This window comes from Bufo bufo, chromosome 1 (genome assembly GCF_905171765.1).
Source record: "Bufo bufo chromosome 1, aBufBuf1.1, whole genome shotgun sequence".
NCBI classification, from domain to species: Eukaryota; Metazoa; Chordata; class Amphibia; order Anura; family Bufonidae; genus Bufo; species Bufo bufo.
Window position 1 is genome coordinate 549,350,731 of NC_053389.1, and position 17,626 is coordinate 549,368,356.

Consider the following 17,626-nt stretch of genomic DNA (forward strand, 5'->3'; position numbering starts at 1 on the left):
TACATTGCTGTGACATCACTACTGTGTTTCTGTCCTGTACATTGCTGTGACATCACTACTGTGTTTCTGTCCTGTACATTGCTGTGACATCACTAGTGTGTTTCTGTCCTGTACATTGCTGTGACATCACTAGTGTGTTTCTGTCCTGTACATTGCTGTGACATCACTACTGTGTTTCTGTCCTGTACATTGCTGTGACATCACTAGTGTGTTTCTGTCCTGTACATTGCTGTGACATCACTAGTGTGTTTCTGTCCTGTACATTGCTGTGACATCACTACTGTGTTTCTGTCCTGTACATTGCTGTGACATCACTAGTGTGTTTCTGTCCTGTACATTGCTGTGACATCACTAGTGTGTTTCTGTCCTGTACATTGCTGTGACATCACTAGTGTGTTTCTGTCCTGTACATTGCTGTGACATCACTAGTGTGTTTCTGTCCTGTACATTGCTGTGACATCACTAGTGTGTTTCTGTCCTGTACATTGCTGTGACATCACTAGTGTGTTTCTGTCCTGTACATTGCTGTGACATCACTAGTGTGTTTCTGTCCTGTACATTGCTGTGACATCACTAGTGTGTTTCTGTCCTGTACATTGCTGTGACATCACTAGTGTGTTTCTGTCCTGTACATTGCTGTGACATCACTAGTGTGTTTCTGTCCTGTACATTGCTGTGACATCACTAGTGTGTTTCTGTCCTGTACATTGCTGTGACATCACTAGTGTGTTTCTGTCCTGTACATTGCTGTGACATCACTAGTGTGTTTCTGTCCTGTACATTGCTGTGACATCACTAGTGTGTTTCTGTCCTGTACATTGCTGTGACATCACTAGTGTGTTTCTGTCCTGTACATTGCTGTGACATCACTAGTGTGTTTCTGTCCTGTACATTGCTGTGACATCACTAGTGTGTTTCTGTCCTGTACATTGCTGTGACATCACTAGTGTGTTTCTGTCCTGTACATTGCTGTGACATCACTAGTGTGTTTCTGTCCTGTACATTGCTGTGACATCACTAGTTGTGTTTCTGTCCTGTACATTGCTGTGACATCACTAGTGTGTTTCTGTCCTGTACATTGCTGTGACATCACTAGTGTGTTTCTGTCCTGTACATTGCTGTGACATCACTAGTGTGTTTCTGTCCTGTACATTGCTGTGACATCACTAGTGTGTTTCTGTCCTGTACATTGCTGTGACATCACTAGTGTGTTTCTGTCCTGTACATTGCTGTGACATCACTAGTGTGTTTCTGTCCTGTACATTGCTGTGACATCACTAGTGTGTTTCTGTCCTGTACATTGCTGTGACATCACTAGTGTGTTTCTGTCCTGTACATTGCTGTGACATCACTAGTGTGTTTCTGTCCTGTACATTGCTGTGACATCACTAGTGTGTTTCTGTCCTGTACATTGCTGTGACATCACTAGTGTGTTTCTGTCCTGTACATTGCTGTGACATCACTAGTGTGTTTCTGTCCTGTACATTGCTGTGACATCACTAGTGTGTTTCTGTCCTGTACATTGCTGTGACATCACTAGTGTGTTTCTGTCCTGTACATTGCTGTGACATCACTAGTGTGTTTCTGTCCTGTACATTGCTGTGACATCACTAGTGTGTTTCTGTCCTGTACATTGCTGTGACATCACTAGTGTGTTTCTGTCCTGTACATTGCTGTGACATCACTAGTGTGTTTCTGTCCTGTACATTGCTGTGACATCACTAGTGTGTTTCTGTCCTGTACATTGCTGTGACATCACTAGTGTGTTTCTGTCCTGTACATTGCTGTGACATCACTAGTGTGTTTCTGTCCTGTACATTGCTGTGACATCACTAGTGTGTTTCTGTCCTGTACATTGCTGTGACATCACTAGTGTGTTTCTGTCCTGTACATTGCTGTGACATCACTAGTGTGTTTCTGTCCTGTACATTGCTGTGACATCACTAGTGTGTTTCTGTCCTGTACATTGCTGTGACATCACTAGTGTGTTTCTGTCCTGTACATTGCTGTGACATCACTAGTGTGTTTCTGTCCTGTACATTGCTGTGACATCACTAGTGTGTTTCTGTCCTGTACATTGCTGTGACATCACTAGTGTGTTTCTGTCCTGTACATTGCTGTGACATCACTAGTGTGTTTCTGTCCTGTACATTGCTGTGACATCACTAGTGTGTTTCTGTCCTGTACATTGCTGTGACATCACTAGTGTGTTTCTGTCCTGTACATTGCTGTGACATCACTAGTGTGTTTCTGTCCTGTACATTGCTGTGACATCACTAGTGTGTTTCTGTCCTGTACATTGCTGTGACATCACTAGTGTGTTTCTGTCCTGTACATTGCTGTGACATCACTAGTGTGTTTCTGTCCTGTACATTGCTGTGACATCACTAGTGTGTTTCTGTCCTGTACATTGCTGTGACATCACTAGTGTGTTTCTGTCCTGTACATTGCTGTGACATCACTAGTGTGTTTCTGTCCTGTACATTGCTGTGACATCACTAGTGTGTTTCTGTCCTGTACATTGCTGTGACATCACTAGTGTGTTTCTGTCCTGTACATTGCTGTGACATCACTAGTGTGTTTCTGTCCTGTACATTGCTGTGACATCACTAGTGTGTTTCTGTCCTGTACATTGCTGTGACATCACTAGTGTGTTTCTGTCCTGTACATTGCTGTGACATCACTAGTGTGTTTCTGTCCTGTACATTGCTGTGACATCACTAGTGTGTTTCTGTCCTGTACATTGCTGTGACATCACTAGTGTGTTTCTGTCCTGTACATTGCTGTGACATCACTAGTGTGTTTCTGTCCTGTACATTGCTGTGACATCACTAGTGTGTTTCTGTCCTGTACATTGCTGTGACATCACTAGTGTGTTTCTGTCCTGTACATTGCTGTGACATCACTAGTGTGTTTCTGTCCTGTACATTGCTGTGACATCACTAGTGTGTTTCTGTCCTGTACATTGCTGTGACATCACTAGTGTGTTTCTGTCCTGTACATTGCTGTGACATCACTAGTGTGTTTCTGTCCTGTACATTGCTGTGACATCACTAGTGTGTTTCTGTCCTGTACATTGCTGTGACATCACTAGTGTGTTTCTGTCCTGTACATTGCTGTGACATCACTAGTGTGTTTCTGTCCTGTACATTGCTGTGACATCACTAGTGTGTTTCTGTCCTGTACATTGCTGTGACATCACTAGTGTGTTTCTGTCCTGTACATTGCTGTGACATCACTAGTGTGTTTCTGTCCTGTACATTGCTGTGACATCACTAGTGTGTTTCTGTCCTGTACATTGCTGTGACATCACTAGTGTGTTTCTGTCCTGTACATTGCTGTGACATCACTAGTGTGTTTCTGTCCTGTACATTGCTGTGACATCACTAGTGTGTTTCTGTCCTGTACATTGCTGTGACATCACTAGTGTGTTTCTGTCCTGTACATTGCTGTGACATCACTAGTGTGTTTCTGTCCTGTACATTGCTGTGACATCACTAGTGTGTTTCTGTCCTGTACATTGCTGTGACATCACTAGTGTGTTTCTGTCCTGTACATTGCTGTGACATCACTAGTGTGTTTCTGTCCTGTACATTGCTGTGACATCACTAGTGTGTTTCTGTCCTGTACATTGCTGTGACATCACTAGTGTGTTTCTGTCCTGTACATTGCTGTGACATCACTAGTGTGTTTCTGTCCTGTACATTGCTGTGACATCACTAGTGTGTTTCTGTCCTGTACATTGCTGTGACATCACTAGTGTGTTTCTGTCCTGTACATTGCTGTGACATCACTAGTGTGTTTCTGTCCTGTACATTGCTGTGACATCACTAGTGTGTTTCTGTCCTGTACATTGCTGTGACATCACTAGTGTGTTTCTGTCCTGTACATTGCTGTGACATCACTAGTGTGTTTCTGTCCTGTACATTGCTGTGACATCACTAGTGTGTTTCTGTCCTGTACATTGCTGTGACATCACTAGTGTGTTTCTGTCCTGTACATTGCTGTGACATCACTAGTGTGTTTCTGTCCTGTACATTGCTGTGACATCACTAGTGTGTTTCTGTCCTGTACATTGCTGTGACATCACTAGTGTGTTTCTGTCCTGTACATTGCTGTGACATCACTAGTGTGTTTCTGTCCTGTACATTGCTGTGACATCACTAGTGTGTTTCTGTCCTGTACATTGCTGTGACATCACTAGTGTGTTTCTGTCCTGTACATTGCTGTGACATCACTAGTGTGTTTCTGTCCTGTACATTGCTGTGACATCACTAGTGTGTTTCTGTCCTGTACATTGCTGTGACATCACTAGTGTGTTTCTGTCCTGTACATTGCTGTGACATCACTAGTGTGTTTCTGTCCTGTACATTGCTGTGACATCACTAGTGTGTTTCTGTCCTGTACATTGCTGTGACATCACTAGTGTGTTTCTGTCCTGTACATTGCTGTGACATCACTAGTGTGTTTCTGTCCTGTACATTGCTGTGACATCACTAGTGTGTTTCTGTCCTGTACATTGCTGTGACATCACTAGTGTGTTTCTGTCCTGTACATTGCTGTGACATCACTAGTGTGTTTCTGTCCTGTACATTGCTGTGACATCACTAGTGTGTTTCTGTCCTGTACATTGCTGTGACATCACTAGTGTGTTTCTGTCCTGTACATTGCTGTGACATCACTAGTGTGTTTCTGTCCTGTACATTGCTGTGACATCACTAGTGTGTTTCTGTCCTGTACATTGCTGTGACATCACTAGTGTGTTTCTGTCCTGTACATTGCTGTGACATCACTAGTGTGTTTCTGTCCTGTACATTGCTGTGACATCACTAGTGTGTTTCTGTCCTGTACATTGCTGTGACATCACTAGTGTGTTTCTGTCCTGTACATTGCTGTGACATCACTAGTGTGTTTCTGTCCTGTACATTGCTGTGACATCACTAGTGTGTTTCTGTCCTGTACATTGCTGTGACATCACTAGTGTGTTTCTGTCCTGTACATTGCTGTGACATCACTAGTGTGTTTCTGTCCTGTACATTGCTGTGACATCACTAGTGTGTTTCTGTCCTGTACATTGCTGTGACATCACTAGTGTGTTTCTGTCCTGTACATTGCTGTGACATCACTAGTGTGTTTCTGTCCTGTACATTGCTGTGACATCACTAGTGTGTTTCTGTCCTGTACATTGCTGTGACATCACTAGTGTGTTTCTGTCCTGTACATTGCTGTGACATCACTAGTGTGTTTCTGTCCTGTACATTGCTGTGACATCACTAGTGTGTTTCTGTCCTGTACATTGCTGTGACATCACTAGTGTGTTTCTGTCCTGTACATTGCTGTGACATCACTAGTGTGTTTCTGTCCTGTACATTGCTGTGACATCACTAGTGTGTTTCTGTCCTGTACATTGCTGTGACATCACTAGTGTGTTTCTGTCCTGTACATTGCTGTGACATCACTAGTGTGTTTCTGTCCTGTACATTGCTGTGACATCACTAGTGTGTTTCTGTCCTGTACATTGCTGTGACATCACTAGTGTGTTTCTGTCCTGTACATTGCTGTGACATCACTAGTGTGTTTCTGTCCTGTACATTGCTGTGACATCACTAGTGTGTTTCTGTCCTGTACATTGCTGTGACATCACTAGTGTGTTTCTGTCCTGTACATTGCTGTGACATCACTAGTGTGTTTCTGTCCTGTACATTGCTGTGACATCACTAGTGTGTTTCTGTCCTGTACATTGCTGTGACATCACTAGTGTGTTTCTGTCCTGTACATTGCTGTGACATCACTAGTGTGTTTCTGTCCTGTACATTGCTGTGACATCACTAGTGTGTTTCTGTCCTGTACATTGCTGTGACATCACTAGTGTGTTTCTGTCCTGTACATTGCTGTGACATCACTAGTGTGTTTCTGTCCTGTACATTGCTGTGACATCACTAGTGTGTTTCTGTCCTGTACATTGCTGTGACATCACTAGTGTGTTTCTGTCCTGTACATTGCTGTGACATCACTAGTGTGTTTCTGTCCTGTACATTGCTGTGACATCACTAGTGTGTTTCTGTCCTGTACATTGCTGTGACATCACTAGTGTGTTTCTGTCCTGTACATTGCTGTGACATCACTAGTGTGTTTCTGTCCTGTACATTGCTGTGACATCACTAGTGTGTTTCTGTCCTGTACATTGCTGTGACATCACTAGTGTGTTTCTGTCCTGTACATTGCTGTGACATCACTAGTGTGTTTCTGTCCTGTACATTGCTGTGACATCACTAGTGTGTTTCTGTCCTGTACATTGCTGTGACATCACTAGTGTGTTTCTGTCCTGTACATTGCTGTGACATCACTAGTGTGTTTCTGTCCTGTACATTGCTGTGACATCACTAGTGTGTTTCTGTCCTGTACATTGCTGTGACATCACTAGTGTGTTTCTGTCCTGTACATTGCTGTGACATCACTAGTGTGTTTCTGTCCTGTACATTGCTGTGACATCACTAGTGTGTTTCTGTCCTGTACATTGCTGTGACATCACTAGTGTGTTTCTGTCCTGTACATTGCTGTGACATCACTAGTGTGTTTCTGTCCTGTACATTGCTGTGACATCACTAGTGTGTTTCTGTCCTGTACATTGCTGTGACATCACTAGTGTGTTTCTGTCCTGTACATTGCTGTGACATCACTAGTGTGTTTCTGTCCTGTACATTGCTGTGACATCACTAGTGTGTTTCTGTCCTGTACATTGCTGTGACATCACTAGTGTGTTTCTGTCCTGTACATTGCTGTGACATCACTAGTGTGTTTCTGTCCTGTACATTGCTGTGACATCACTAGTGTGTTTCTGTCCTGTACATTGCTGTGACATCACTAGTGTGTTTCTGTCCTGTACATTGCTGTGACATCACTAGTGTGTTTCTGTCCTGTACATTGCTGTGACATCACTAGTGTGTTTCTGTCCTGTACATTGCTGTGACATCACTAGTGTGTTTCTGTCCTGTACATTGCTGTGACATCACTAGTGTGTTTCTGTCCTGTACATTGCTGTGACATCACTAGTGTGTTTCTGTCCTGTACATTGCTGTGACATCACTAGTGTGTTTCTGTCCTGTACATTGCTGTGACATCACTAGTGTGTTTCTGTCCTGTACATTGCTGTGACATCACTAGTGTGTTTCTGTCCTGTACATTGCTGTGACATCACTAGTGTGTTTCTGTCCTGTACATTGCTGTGACATCACTAGTGTGTTTCTGTCCTGTACATTGCTGTGACATCACTAGTGTGTTTCTGTCCTGTACATTGCTGTGACATCACTAGTGTGTTTCTGTCCTGTACATTGCTGTGACATCACTAGTGTGTTTCTGTCCTGTACATTGCTGTGACATCACTAGTGTGTTTCTGTCCTGTACATTGCTGTGACATCACTAGTGTGTTTCTGTCCTGTACATTGCTGTGACATCACTAGTGTGTTTCTGTCCTGTACATTGCTGTGACATCACTAGTGTGTTTCTGTCCTGTACATTGCTGTGACATCACTAGTGTGTTTCTGTCCTGTACATTGCTGTGACATCACTAGTGTGTTTCTGTCCTGTACATTGCTGTGACATCACTAGTGTGTTTCTGTCCTGTACATTGCTGTGACATCACTAGTGTGTTTCTGTCCTGTACATTGCTGTGACATCACTAGTGTGTTTCTGTCCTGTACATTGCTGTGACATCACTAGTGTGTTTCTGTCCTGTACATTGCTGTGACATCACTAGTGTGTTTCTGTCCTGTACATTGCTGTGACATCACTAGTGTGTTTCTGTCCTGTACATTGCTGTGACATCACTAGTGTGTTTCTGTCCTGTACATTGCTGTGACATCACTAGTGTGTTTCTGTCCTGTACATTGCTGTGACATCACTAGTGTGTTTCTGTCCTGTACATTGCTGTGACATCACTAGTGTGTTTCTGTCCTGTACATTGCTGTGACATCACTAGTGTGTTTCTGTCCTGTACATTGCTGTGACATCACTAGTGTGTTTCTGTCCTGTACATTGCTGTGACATCACTAGTGTGTTTCTGTCCTGTACATTGCTGTGACATCACTAGTGTGTTTCTGTCCTGTACATTGCTGTGACATCACTAGTGTGTTTCTGTCCTGTACATTGCTGTGACATCACTAGTGTGTTTCTGTCCAGTACATTGCTCTGACATCACTAGTGTGTTTCTGTGAGGTATATTACTATGACATCACTAGTGTGTCAGGTTAACAGCTGTGAGCTTCTGAGAGGGAAACTACCTTGACATCATTAACTTGAAAGGAGTTCTGTTACAATTCCATACACAGTCAGTGGCTGGGAGAACCACTGTGCAAGGAAAAACTGTGATGGGGCAGCAGCGCTAAACCAGAGCTGCAGCTTCTTCAATTCTTATTCTCCTGCCAGTCAGACTCCCTACCATTCAATAAGTGACGGCATATGTTTTCTGTGATAAGAAAACCTCATTAATATAATTTTTTCTTTATTTTCTTTTAGTCAGTATTTACTTTTTACTCTAGTTTTTCTTTTACTCTAGTTTTGATTTAGAACAAAAAAAAAAAAGAACAAACAAAAAACAAACCAGAGCACTTGTGTACAAGGCCTAAGGGTTCTGCTGAACGCCTCATGTGAATATGGTTTCTTCTACATCATTAGTTATGGCTGGTAGTTACACATTTCGTACCTACTATTTCTCTCAAACACAGAAGAAAATACTTCAAAGAAGTTGTCTTTCCCCTCACTTTTTGAAGGGACAGAATTATCAAAGGTGGGATCAATGCTGTTGAAGGCTCGTCTCTTAACAGGATCAGATAAGATTTCATTAGCTAAAAAACCAAAAGGAACACAAAATGGTTAAACATTCAAACAATATATTTCATCATGAGACAAACATAATCCTCTATTTCCTATCATTACCACTGACGTAAAGCAAAGCATATTGCTCAAATGTTGTACAGAAGATATATAGCATACAGGAGATTTGTACGGCTATTGCATGTTTTCACAATGTGCTGACTTGAATCACATGTATTCTTTACAGAAGCCTTATTGTAAATGGAAACAAAAAATGTTTAACCCCCTCAGGACAGGCCAATTTTTGGTTTTCATTTTCTTCCTCTTCACGTTCCAAGCGCCGCAACTTTCTTACTTTTCTGTTCTCGTAGATGTATGAGGGCTTGTTTCTTGTTGGATAGTTGTATCTGGTGGGAGCATTATACTACAGGGGGGAGACCATTATTTAAATGGGTGCACTATAGGGGGCATTGTTAATATTGGGGGTACTGTGTTGGAAACAAGGAGACATACTGTACAAATTCTAGCCCCCATACAGTATAACGAGTCCCTGTGGCCCCCATACAGTATAACGTCTCCCTGTGGCCCCCATACAGTATAACGTCTCCCTGTGGCCCACCACCCCATATAGTATGATGTCTCCTTGTGACCCCAAGTGTTTTTATTCCAAATGGGTATTTATGTATATTGTTATAGAAATACTTTTTAACCTTAGGTAGCCACTAGCATGTGTAAAAAAAATAAAAAAATCTTGTTTACATGTCAAAGGCATCCATAGCAGCTACAGCATCTATAGAAAGCTTACCTTTAGTAATACACGTGAAGTAGTCATTATCGCCTTCAACAATTTGCTCTCCTGCTGCTTTTCTCTTGTCAGGGTGGTGTTTCAGAACCATTGCTTTATCTGAGCACACAAAAGAAATAGCAGTTATTCCACATCCAGATCAATGGAGGTTGCTTTGTTTTTGTGATGCAGACTAGGCACCAAATCCACTGCACGGCATAGATTTTTTAAGCAAGTCTTTATTAAGATTTTTTTAAATTTTAACATGGGAAAAGAGGAAAAAGGATACAACGTAGATACAGTTATCCATATCAACCAATTATATCCATCTGTTCTGCAACAGTCTCTTATTTGTTGAGGTAACATTAGGCCTCAGATGTTACAAACCATATAAATCCAGTTTCTAAAGCTGAAGCAGGATATGTGCAATCTACAGGCAGCATGTTATAGAGCAGGAGGGGTTGAGCAGATCTTTCTGAGCTCAGTTGTACATGGGGGTTGTCTCATCAGTGACTGATAGTGGGCATTCACAGACAGCTGGTAACTTTTTTTTTTACAGTTGACGGAGCTGTATGAGGTTTTTTGTTGGATTTGTTGATGTTTTTATTGGTGCCATACTGAGGTGCGTAACATTTTGATCGCAATTTATTATGGTTTTTGGGAGGCGAGACTAACAAAAAAAAAAAAAAAAAACAACAACGCTATTTTTTATCTGATTTTACTTTTTACTCCATTCACCATGCATGTTAAATAATGTCATTTTACAGATCAGGTTATTACAGACACTGTGATATCACTTATGTGCAGGTTTTTCTGTTATTTTAATGTTTTACATAATAAAACAACGGGAATTTATTTATTTTTATTCTCTTTTTATAAAACGTTTTCACATATTCTTAGTCCTAATAGGGGTTAGAACATATGAAACACTGATCACTAAAATAATACACTGCAAATAGAAATTTCCTACTACCTTTTGGGGTTATTTCTGTGACAGCATTTTGGTTGGCCTACTGGTTCGACCATGGGATATGGTTTTAAAATCAACAGTCACTCAAGGGAACGCTTTGTTATGCCTAGTGCAGGTATTACGACCACCAAAGTCCAGGGGCACCAGTGCATTAGTGTTGGTTAGCTTAGGAGGCCAGCAAAAACATGAACAGTTTACATTGTTTGAAGTAGTGACTGATCCTCTTTACATAAGGAACAGGTTCTTTTACCCTTGAAAATGGGAAAATTGTGTGTTCAGAATGGATATCAGAAAGTCACAAGCAGCCATTCATCCACAGATCCGCAGTTGTTTTCTTTTACTTACGAGCTGCTTTAATCTGTTTCTGCGTAGCCTTGTACCTCAGTTTCTTCAATCCAAGCACTGCATAGTGATCCTGGTTCTAAAAAACAAAACAAAAAAATATTATTTAACTCTTAAAGGGGTTGCCCACAAAAAGTGTTCTACAGTTTTCAAACCAGCATCTGGATCCGAATACTTGTAAATACATGTAATTAAAAATGTTGTATAGTCACTGAGTTATTCAATAAAATCTGTATTGTGCCGCCTGCTGTTTGTTTTATAAGTATTTCTTTGTCCACCTTGGTGATATGGACACACATGCTCAGTTCCATCCTGCAATTGCCTCCTGAGCTGTGATAGGGAGAGAACTGCAGCAGAAGAGAGGTGCCTCCTGAGCTGTGATAGGGAGAGAACTGCAGCAGAAGAGAGGTGCCTCCTGAGCTGTGATAGGGAGAGAACTGCAGCAGAAGAGAGGTGCCTCCTGAGCTGTGATAGGGAGAGAACTGCAGCAGAAGAGAGGTGCCTCCTGAGCTGTGATAGGGAGAGAACTGCAGCAGAAGAGAGGTGCCTCCTGAGCTGTGATAGGGAGAGAACTGCAGCAGAAGAGAGGTGCCTCCTGAGCTGTGATAGGGAGAGAACTGCAGCAGAAGAGAGGTGCCTCCTGAGCTGTGATAGGGAGAGAACTGCAGCAGAAGAGAGGTGCCTCCTGAGCTGTGATAGGGAGAGAACTGCAGCAGAAGAGAGGTGCCTCCTGAGCTGTGATAGGGAGAGAACTGCAGCAGAAGAGAGGTGCCTCCTGAGCTGTGATAGGGAGAGAACTGCAGCAGAAGAGAGGTGCCTCCTGAGCTGTGATAGGGAGAGAACTGCAGCAGAAGAGAGGTGCCTCCTGAGCTGTGATAGGGAGAGAACTGCAGCAGAAGAGAGGTGCCTCCTGAGCTGTGATAGGGAGAGAACTGCAGCAGAAGAGAGGTGCCTCCTGAGCTGTGATAGGGAGAGAACTGCAGCAGAAGAGAGGTGCCTCCTGAGCTGTGATAGGGAAAGAACTGCAGCAGAAGATATGCCCCCTGAGAAAAGACACACCTCTTGAGCTGTTAGCTTGATATAAATCTAGCAGAGCAGTGGGCAGATCTCTGGATCCATGTGAGGTACAGGGCTGGTTCTAGCTTTGTTAGAAAGATATTGTCATGTACTATAAGATGTCTGATTTCCATTTTTTGCATTAATCATGGCATAACGCCTTTAAAAGCAGTGTTCATACCATTATCACCATACCATTTACATCAGCCCCTGATGTAAATAAAGCCACATTTGTGATAATGTTCCAAACAGTTCTGCTACACTCATACACTGCATGCCTATGTCTGATATCTAGGGATACCACACAGTATACTTTATGTATACAGTTGTGCTAAAAAGCAACGTTTACTGCACTTTACAATACAGTTGGGGCTGCTGAATTCCAATGCATCCCAGCCAAGAGTATGTTAAATGGACATTATTTTGGCATATATTGCCAATATTAGATCCTGGGACATGTTGGTGTATACATCAGGAGATTTTTTTCACAGTATATCTCAACAGTGCACCACAGATGTGGCGTGAAACACGCCTAAGGATGTTTCCATTCACTGACAACAAGCAGAGAAAATTCTCTGACTTGAATAGACAAAACATACAGGAAACTTTTCAACATGCAATGATGTATGATTTGTGAACACCACAAAATATAGATATTAACCTTCCAGTCTTTAGGATCAAGGGTTTTTAAAAGTGCAAATTCTTCGAGCTGAAACTCTTCATCCTCAGACTCTTCAGACGTCTCCTTCTCATCCTCCAGCTCCTGAAAGGAGGCGGACACGCTTCTATTCCTGCGTTTAATGAACGCTTCAAACCATCGTCCCACTGGCTCAACCTGGCACAGCAACGAGGCTGCCATAACAGAGAATACACAGGTTAGGAAACAGACACGAGACAATTACATTGTAATGGATCCTCTCCCAGTGTAACAGAGTATGCGCCTTTGATGGAAGCGATTTATACAATGGGCTCACTTTACTGCTTCTTTATGCTTTGGTTCTGGGGAAAATACAGCATTACCTGTAACCGTTTGCACGCTGGAATCCGCCTGGTCCCCTGACCATGCTCTAGACCACTATGGACAGTGACTGCTGCTGTGATGTAAATAGAGACTAGCACAACGGATTGGGTTTTTTATTTATTTTAGCCCACAAGCAACTGGCTTATCTTTTTTTTTTTAAACTAAACAACCACGTCATAATCCGCAAGTAACACATGCTGCGGAAACGTGTGCATGAAGTCTTAACGTAGGTGTACATTATGCAGATTTCTCTGAGATTTGTGTGTGCTGTGTTTCAGCGCAGGGCAAAGGGGAGCATCGAGCATGAAATGCTCCAATCATATCAGGGGGGCTGCCTGGGTGAAAATGGCTCTGAACCTGGACAACCCCTTTAAGAGCAAATGAGACACTACAAGTTAATGGAAAGCACCAGTGATTCAGTCACACGGCCTGATGCACAATTGTTAATGCTGTATATTTTTATGCCACAAACTGTGATCCAGTCATTAGACACAGGGATCCGATTCCTGTCTAGGTACAAAATATATAGCGTACATCTAGGGCTGCAGTAAACGATTATTTGAGAAATCAAGTATTCTACTGATTATTTTTACGATTAATCTAATAAGAAAAAAATGAATTAATAGACCCCCTGCCATGAGTCCCCAACACCCTTCGTTCCCCCCTGTGCAATCAGCCCAAGTTCATCAGTTCCCCCCAGTGCCATCAGCTCCGTTCCCCCAGCTTTCCCACACCCCAGTGCCTTCAGCTCTCCCCAGTTGTTACTCTATAGGGGTGATATAATGTCTTCTGCAGATTACAGGAGGTATGTATTACTCTATGTGGGGTGATATAATGTCTTCTGCAGATTACAGGAGGTATGTATTACTCTATGTGGGGTGATATAATGTCTTCTGCAGACTACAGGAGGTATGTATTACTCTATGTGGGGTGATATAATGTCTTCTGCAGGTTACAGGAGGTATGTATTACTCTATAGGGGTGATATAATGTCTTCTGCAGGTTACAGGAGGTATATATTACTCTATAGGGGTGATATAATGTCTTCTGCAGATTACAGGAGGTATGTATTACTCTATGTGGGGTGATATAATGTCTTCTGCAGATTACAGGAGGTATGTATTACTCTATAGGGGTGATATAATGTCTTCTGCAGATTACAGGAGGTATGTATTACTCTATAGGGGTGATATAATGTCTTCTGCAGACTACAGGAGGTATGTATTACTCTATATGGGGTGATATAATGTCTTCTGCAGATTACAGGAGGTATGTATTACTCTATGTGGGGTGATATAATGTCTCCTGCAGATTACAGGAGGTATATATTACTCTATATGGGGTGATATAATGTCTTCTGCAGATTACAGGAGGTATGTATTACTCTATGTGGGGTGATATAATGTCTCCTGCAGATTACAGGAGGTATGTATTACTCTATGTGGGGTGATATAATGTCTCCTGCAGATTACAGGAGGTATGTATTACTCTATGTGGGGTGATATAATGTCTTCTGCAGATTACAGGAGGTATGTATTACTCTATATGGGGTGATATAATGTCTTCTGCAGATTACAGGAGGTATGTATTACTCTATATGGGGTGATATAATGTCTTCTGCAGATTACAGGAGGTATGTATTACTCTATGTGGGGTGATATAATGTCTCCTGCAGATTACAGGAGGTATGTATTACTCTATGTGGGGTGATATAATGTCTCCTGCAGATTACAAGAGGTTTGTATTACTCTATGTGGGGTGATATAATGTCTTCTGCAGATTACAGGAGGTATGCATTACTCTATATGGGGTGATATAATGTCTTCTGCAGGTTGCGTTCTCCCCTCTCCAGCACGCTAAGCTGTATTTGCGGAGGTACAGCAGTAAATGTTGGGGTAATATATAAAGCGCAGTGTTACAGTGGAGGAGTGGGTGCTAGTGTCTGTCTTGGCTGTTCTACCATCTTCCTTCATTCGGCTTGTGTGCGATCACTGGCCTGTCTTATTGGGGTTTGGATGCTGTTCACACGCTTGACCTCCTGAGAGCAATTAAATGGGCGTGATACAGGATGAAAACTCAGCTCCCCATCTAGTCGCACAGTCTGTAATTAGCTGCGTGGGAAGTGTCTGTCAGACTTACGTTTCCAGCAGGGGTGCCGCCGACACTCCATCGCTCCGCGCTGCTCTGAGCCGGACATCACACAGCGCGTCAGGTCACGGCGTAAGTCAGAAGGTCAGTGCTGCGCGGGACCATGGACGTGCTGTGTAGTGTCCGGAGGCCCCCTGCTGGAAAGGGGAGTATTCCAAATGCATTTCCGTTCAGGATGCATCATTTCAGTCCCTCTTACGTTTTTTGGAATGCTGCAGTTTTCGCTCCGGCGAAAAATACTGAACACTTGCAGGAATGCGGCTCCGGCATTAATTCACATTGAAGTGTATTAGTGCCAAGTGTTCAGGCAAAACTGATCCGGCTTTCCGGTCTGCGCATATCCGTCTCACAAATGCATCCGGATTACCAGATATGGCAGGCAGTTCCATCGCCGGAACCCTCAGCCACAAGTGTGAAAGTACCCTAATCCCCCCCCCCCCCCCAAATGGTGTATGGGACAGGGGGGTGGGGGGATTCAGGAAGAATCATTATCAACCATTTATCAGGCAGGAGACTTTGGGGGGGTCATTTAATAACACCAGTTTGGAATAAAAAAGTAGTGAGATCCCCTTTTTGCGTTTCTTTAAATTCACGTGTGACAAAAAGGTATGCAACATAAGACCCCTGGAATGTCACATGGGGTACACTGTATGCCATCAAAGCCCAGACTGGAGCTGTGGCACAGGAAATGGTATTTTACAATGTTACCAGCATTGACGACCCCTGTAAACGCTGCTGTATGCAGGAGGTGAATTCCTATGATCGCCCCCTGCTTGTGACCTGGCGCCCCCACCGGCCGGCCTAGATCCTGCAGGCGCTCCCGCTGTATGAGCCACGGTAATAACCTGTCGGGCACCACATACCTGCGTTAGGCCTAGCAGTAGACGCCGGCCTGTACCTACCTGCACTGAGCGGCCTGACGACGGCTGTGCTGAGCTCTGGCCGCGCTTCTAGCAGCATGATGCCGGCCTGAAAACGCCAGTCAGCGACAGACTGCGTTACTGCTCCCGGCACTCACCCACAAAGCCGCATGGAGGAAGCGCGGAGGAGCACTTCCAGGTCACGGGTGTCACACTCAATGCTGTCCGGCCTGCAGCAGGTTCCCACCCACACACACTGTGGAGAAGGCGACATGACGCTTATCACTCCCTCTACACAGAGCACAATGCTTGTACAACTGTAATATACCACGTTCACACTCGGCGTCAGTTCAAAACCGACCATTTTTTAACCACTTTTTTAGTACATGTTTATAAAGCTCTAAAGTAGTTTTTTTCTTGGAGACTTCTTTTTTCTATAATACCTAGGGCTATATTTGATGCTTTTTTCATATTACTGTAGTATCTTATGGTGATTTGAGGAAAATGGACAAAAAATATCAGCACAAAAGTGGCACTATGGGTGGATGCACATGGTGTGTAGTACAGTGCGGATGTTCGTCTGTAAAAATCCAGTGTAAGCCCCATTCACAAGAAAAAAATAATTGTCCGTGTCCATTTTGAAATTTTTTTTTTGCGACCCATGTACGGAACCATTCATTTCAATGGGGCAGCAAAAAAAAGCAAATGACAAAAAAATAGGACGTTCTATTCTTGTCCATTTTGCGGACAAGCATTGTTAGGCTACATTCACACGTCCGTATAATGGGTCCGCATCCGGGTGCACCCATTCTTTTCAGTGGGCCTGCTAAAGATGCCACCGTGTACTGTCCGCATCTGTATGTCCGTGGCCCTGCAAAAATATAGAACATGACCTATTCCTGTCCGCATTACAGGGATCTCAAGTCTCCCGGAGGTTCAGGGAGTCTCCCACTATTAGATAGCGGCTCCCTGACACCCCCATGTGAAACAATATATCCCGGAAAGGTTTATCTCAGTCAGACAGCAGAGCAGAGAGATAAGAGAAGTGACAGGACAGAGTTTAGATTACAGGTTGAATTAACCCTTTAGGGTCAAATTGGCTTCTCAAGGAGATATATATGTTAAAGGCATCCCTTCTTCTGTCTCATTCAGTAGCTATAGAACTATTGAGAGAGATGTATTTTTTTTTAAATACATTTACACATTTAACCCTCCATTTTAATTATATTATTTACCCCAGTGTTAAATTCACACCCCCTGGATGCTTGATTTTTTCCCTACAGTGGGGTAGATAATTACACACAGGGTTTTAAAGAATAAACTTCCTGACTCAGACCAAGAGCCGACTCAGCGAGTCAGCAAGTGAATCGAAGCATCCGCGCATGCGCATTGCGCAACCTAAGCTTCAGTTCACTTGCTTCAGCTCAGCGAATGAACCGAAGATTCGATTCATGAATCGGTTCATTTGAATGAACTGATTCAAATGAACCGATTCATGTAAAAGATCCGAACTTCCCATCTCTAGTTTACTCGCAGTAAACCTTTCCAGCAACCTGTAGCAGTGTCCCCTTCTCGGCGCGTGCGCACAGTGCAAGAAGAAGCCGATGCCAGCAGTCCGCAACGGCGCATCAGGC

At 43.1% G+C, this 17,626-nt stretch overlaps 1 protein-coding gene across 1 annotated transcript in view; it reads right to left on the reverse strand.

The window, feature by feature from the left end:
* The window catches only part of DNAJC2 (DnaJ heat shock protein family (Hsp40) member C2), a 37,665-nt gene extending 21,492 nt beyond the window's left edge, over nucleotides 1–16,173 (reverse strand). The window contains exons 1-5 of the mRNA XM_040412506.1: nucleotides 16,035–16,173; nucleotides 12,625–12,815; nucleotides 10,911–10,986; nucleotides 9,617–9,715; nucleotides 8,702–8,843 (exon numbers count right to left, since the gene is read on the reverse strand). Of these exons, the coding sequence (XP_040268440.1) occupies nucleotides 8,702–8,843; nucleotides 9,617–9,715; nucleotides 10,911–10,986; nucleotides 12,625–12,815; nucleotides 16,035–16,092 (566 nt within the window). The 5' untranslated portion in view covers nucleotides 16,093–16,173. The remainder of the gene's footprint in view (nucleotides 1–8,701; nucleotides 8,844–9,616; nucleotides 9,716–10,910; nucleotides 10,987–12,624; nucleotides 12,816–16,034) is intronic.
* Between the last annotated feature and the right edge of the window lie 1,453 nt (nucleotides 16,174–17,626).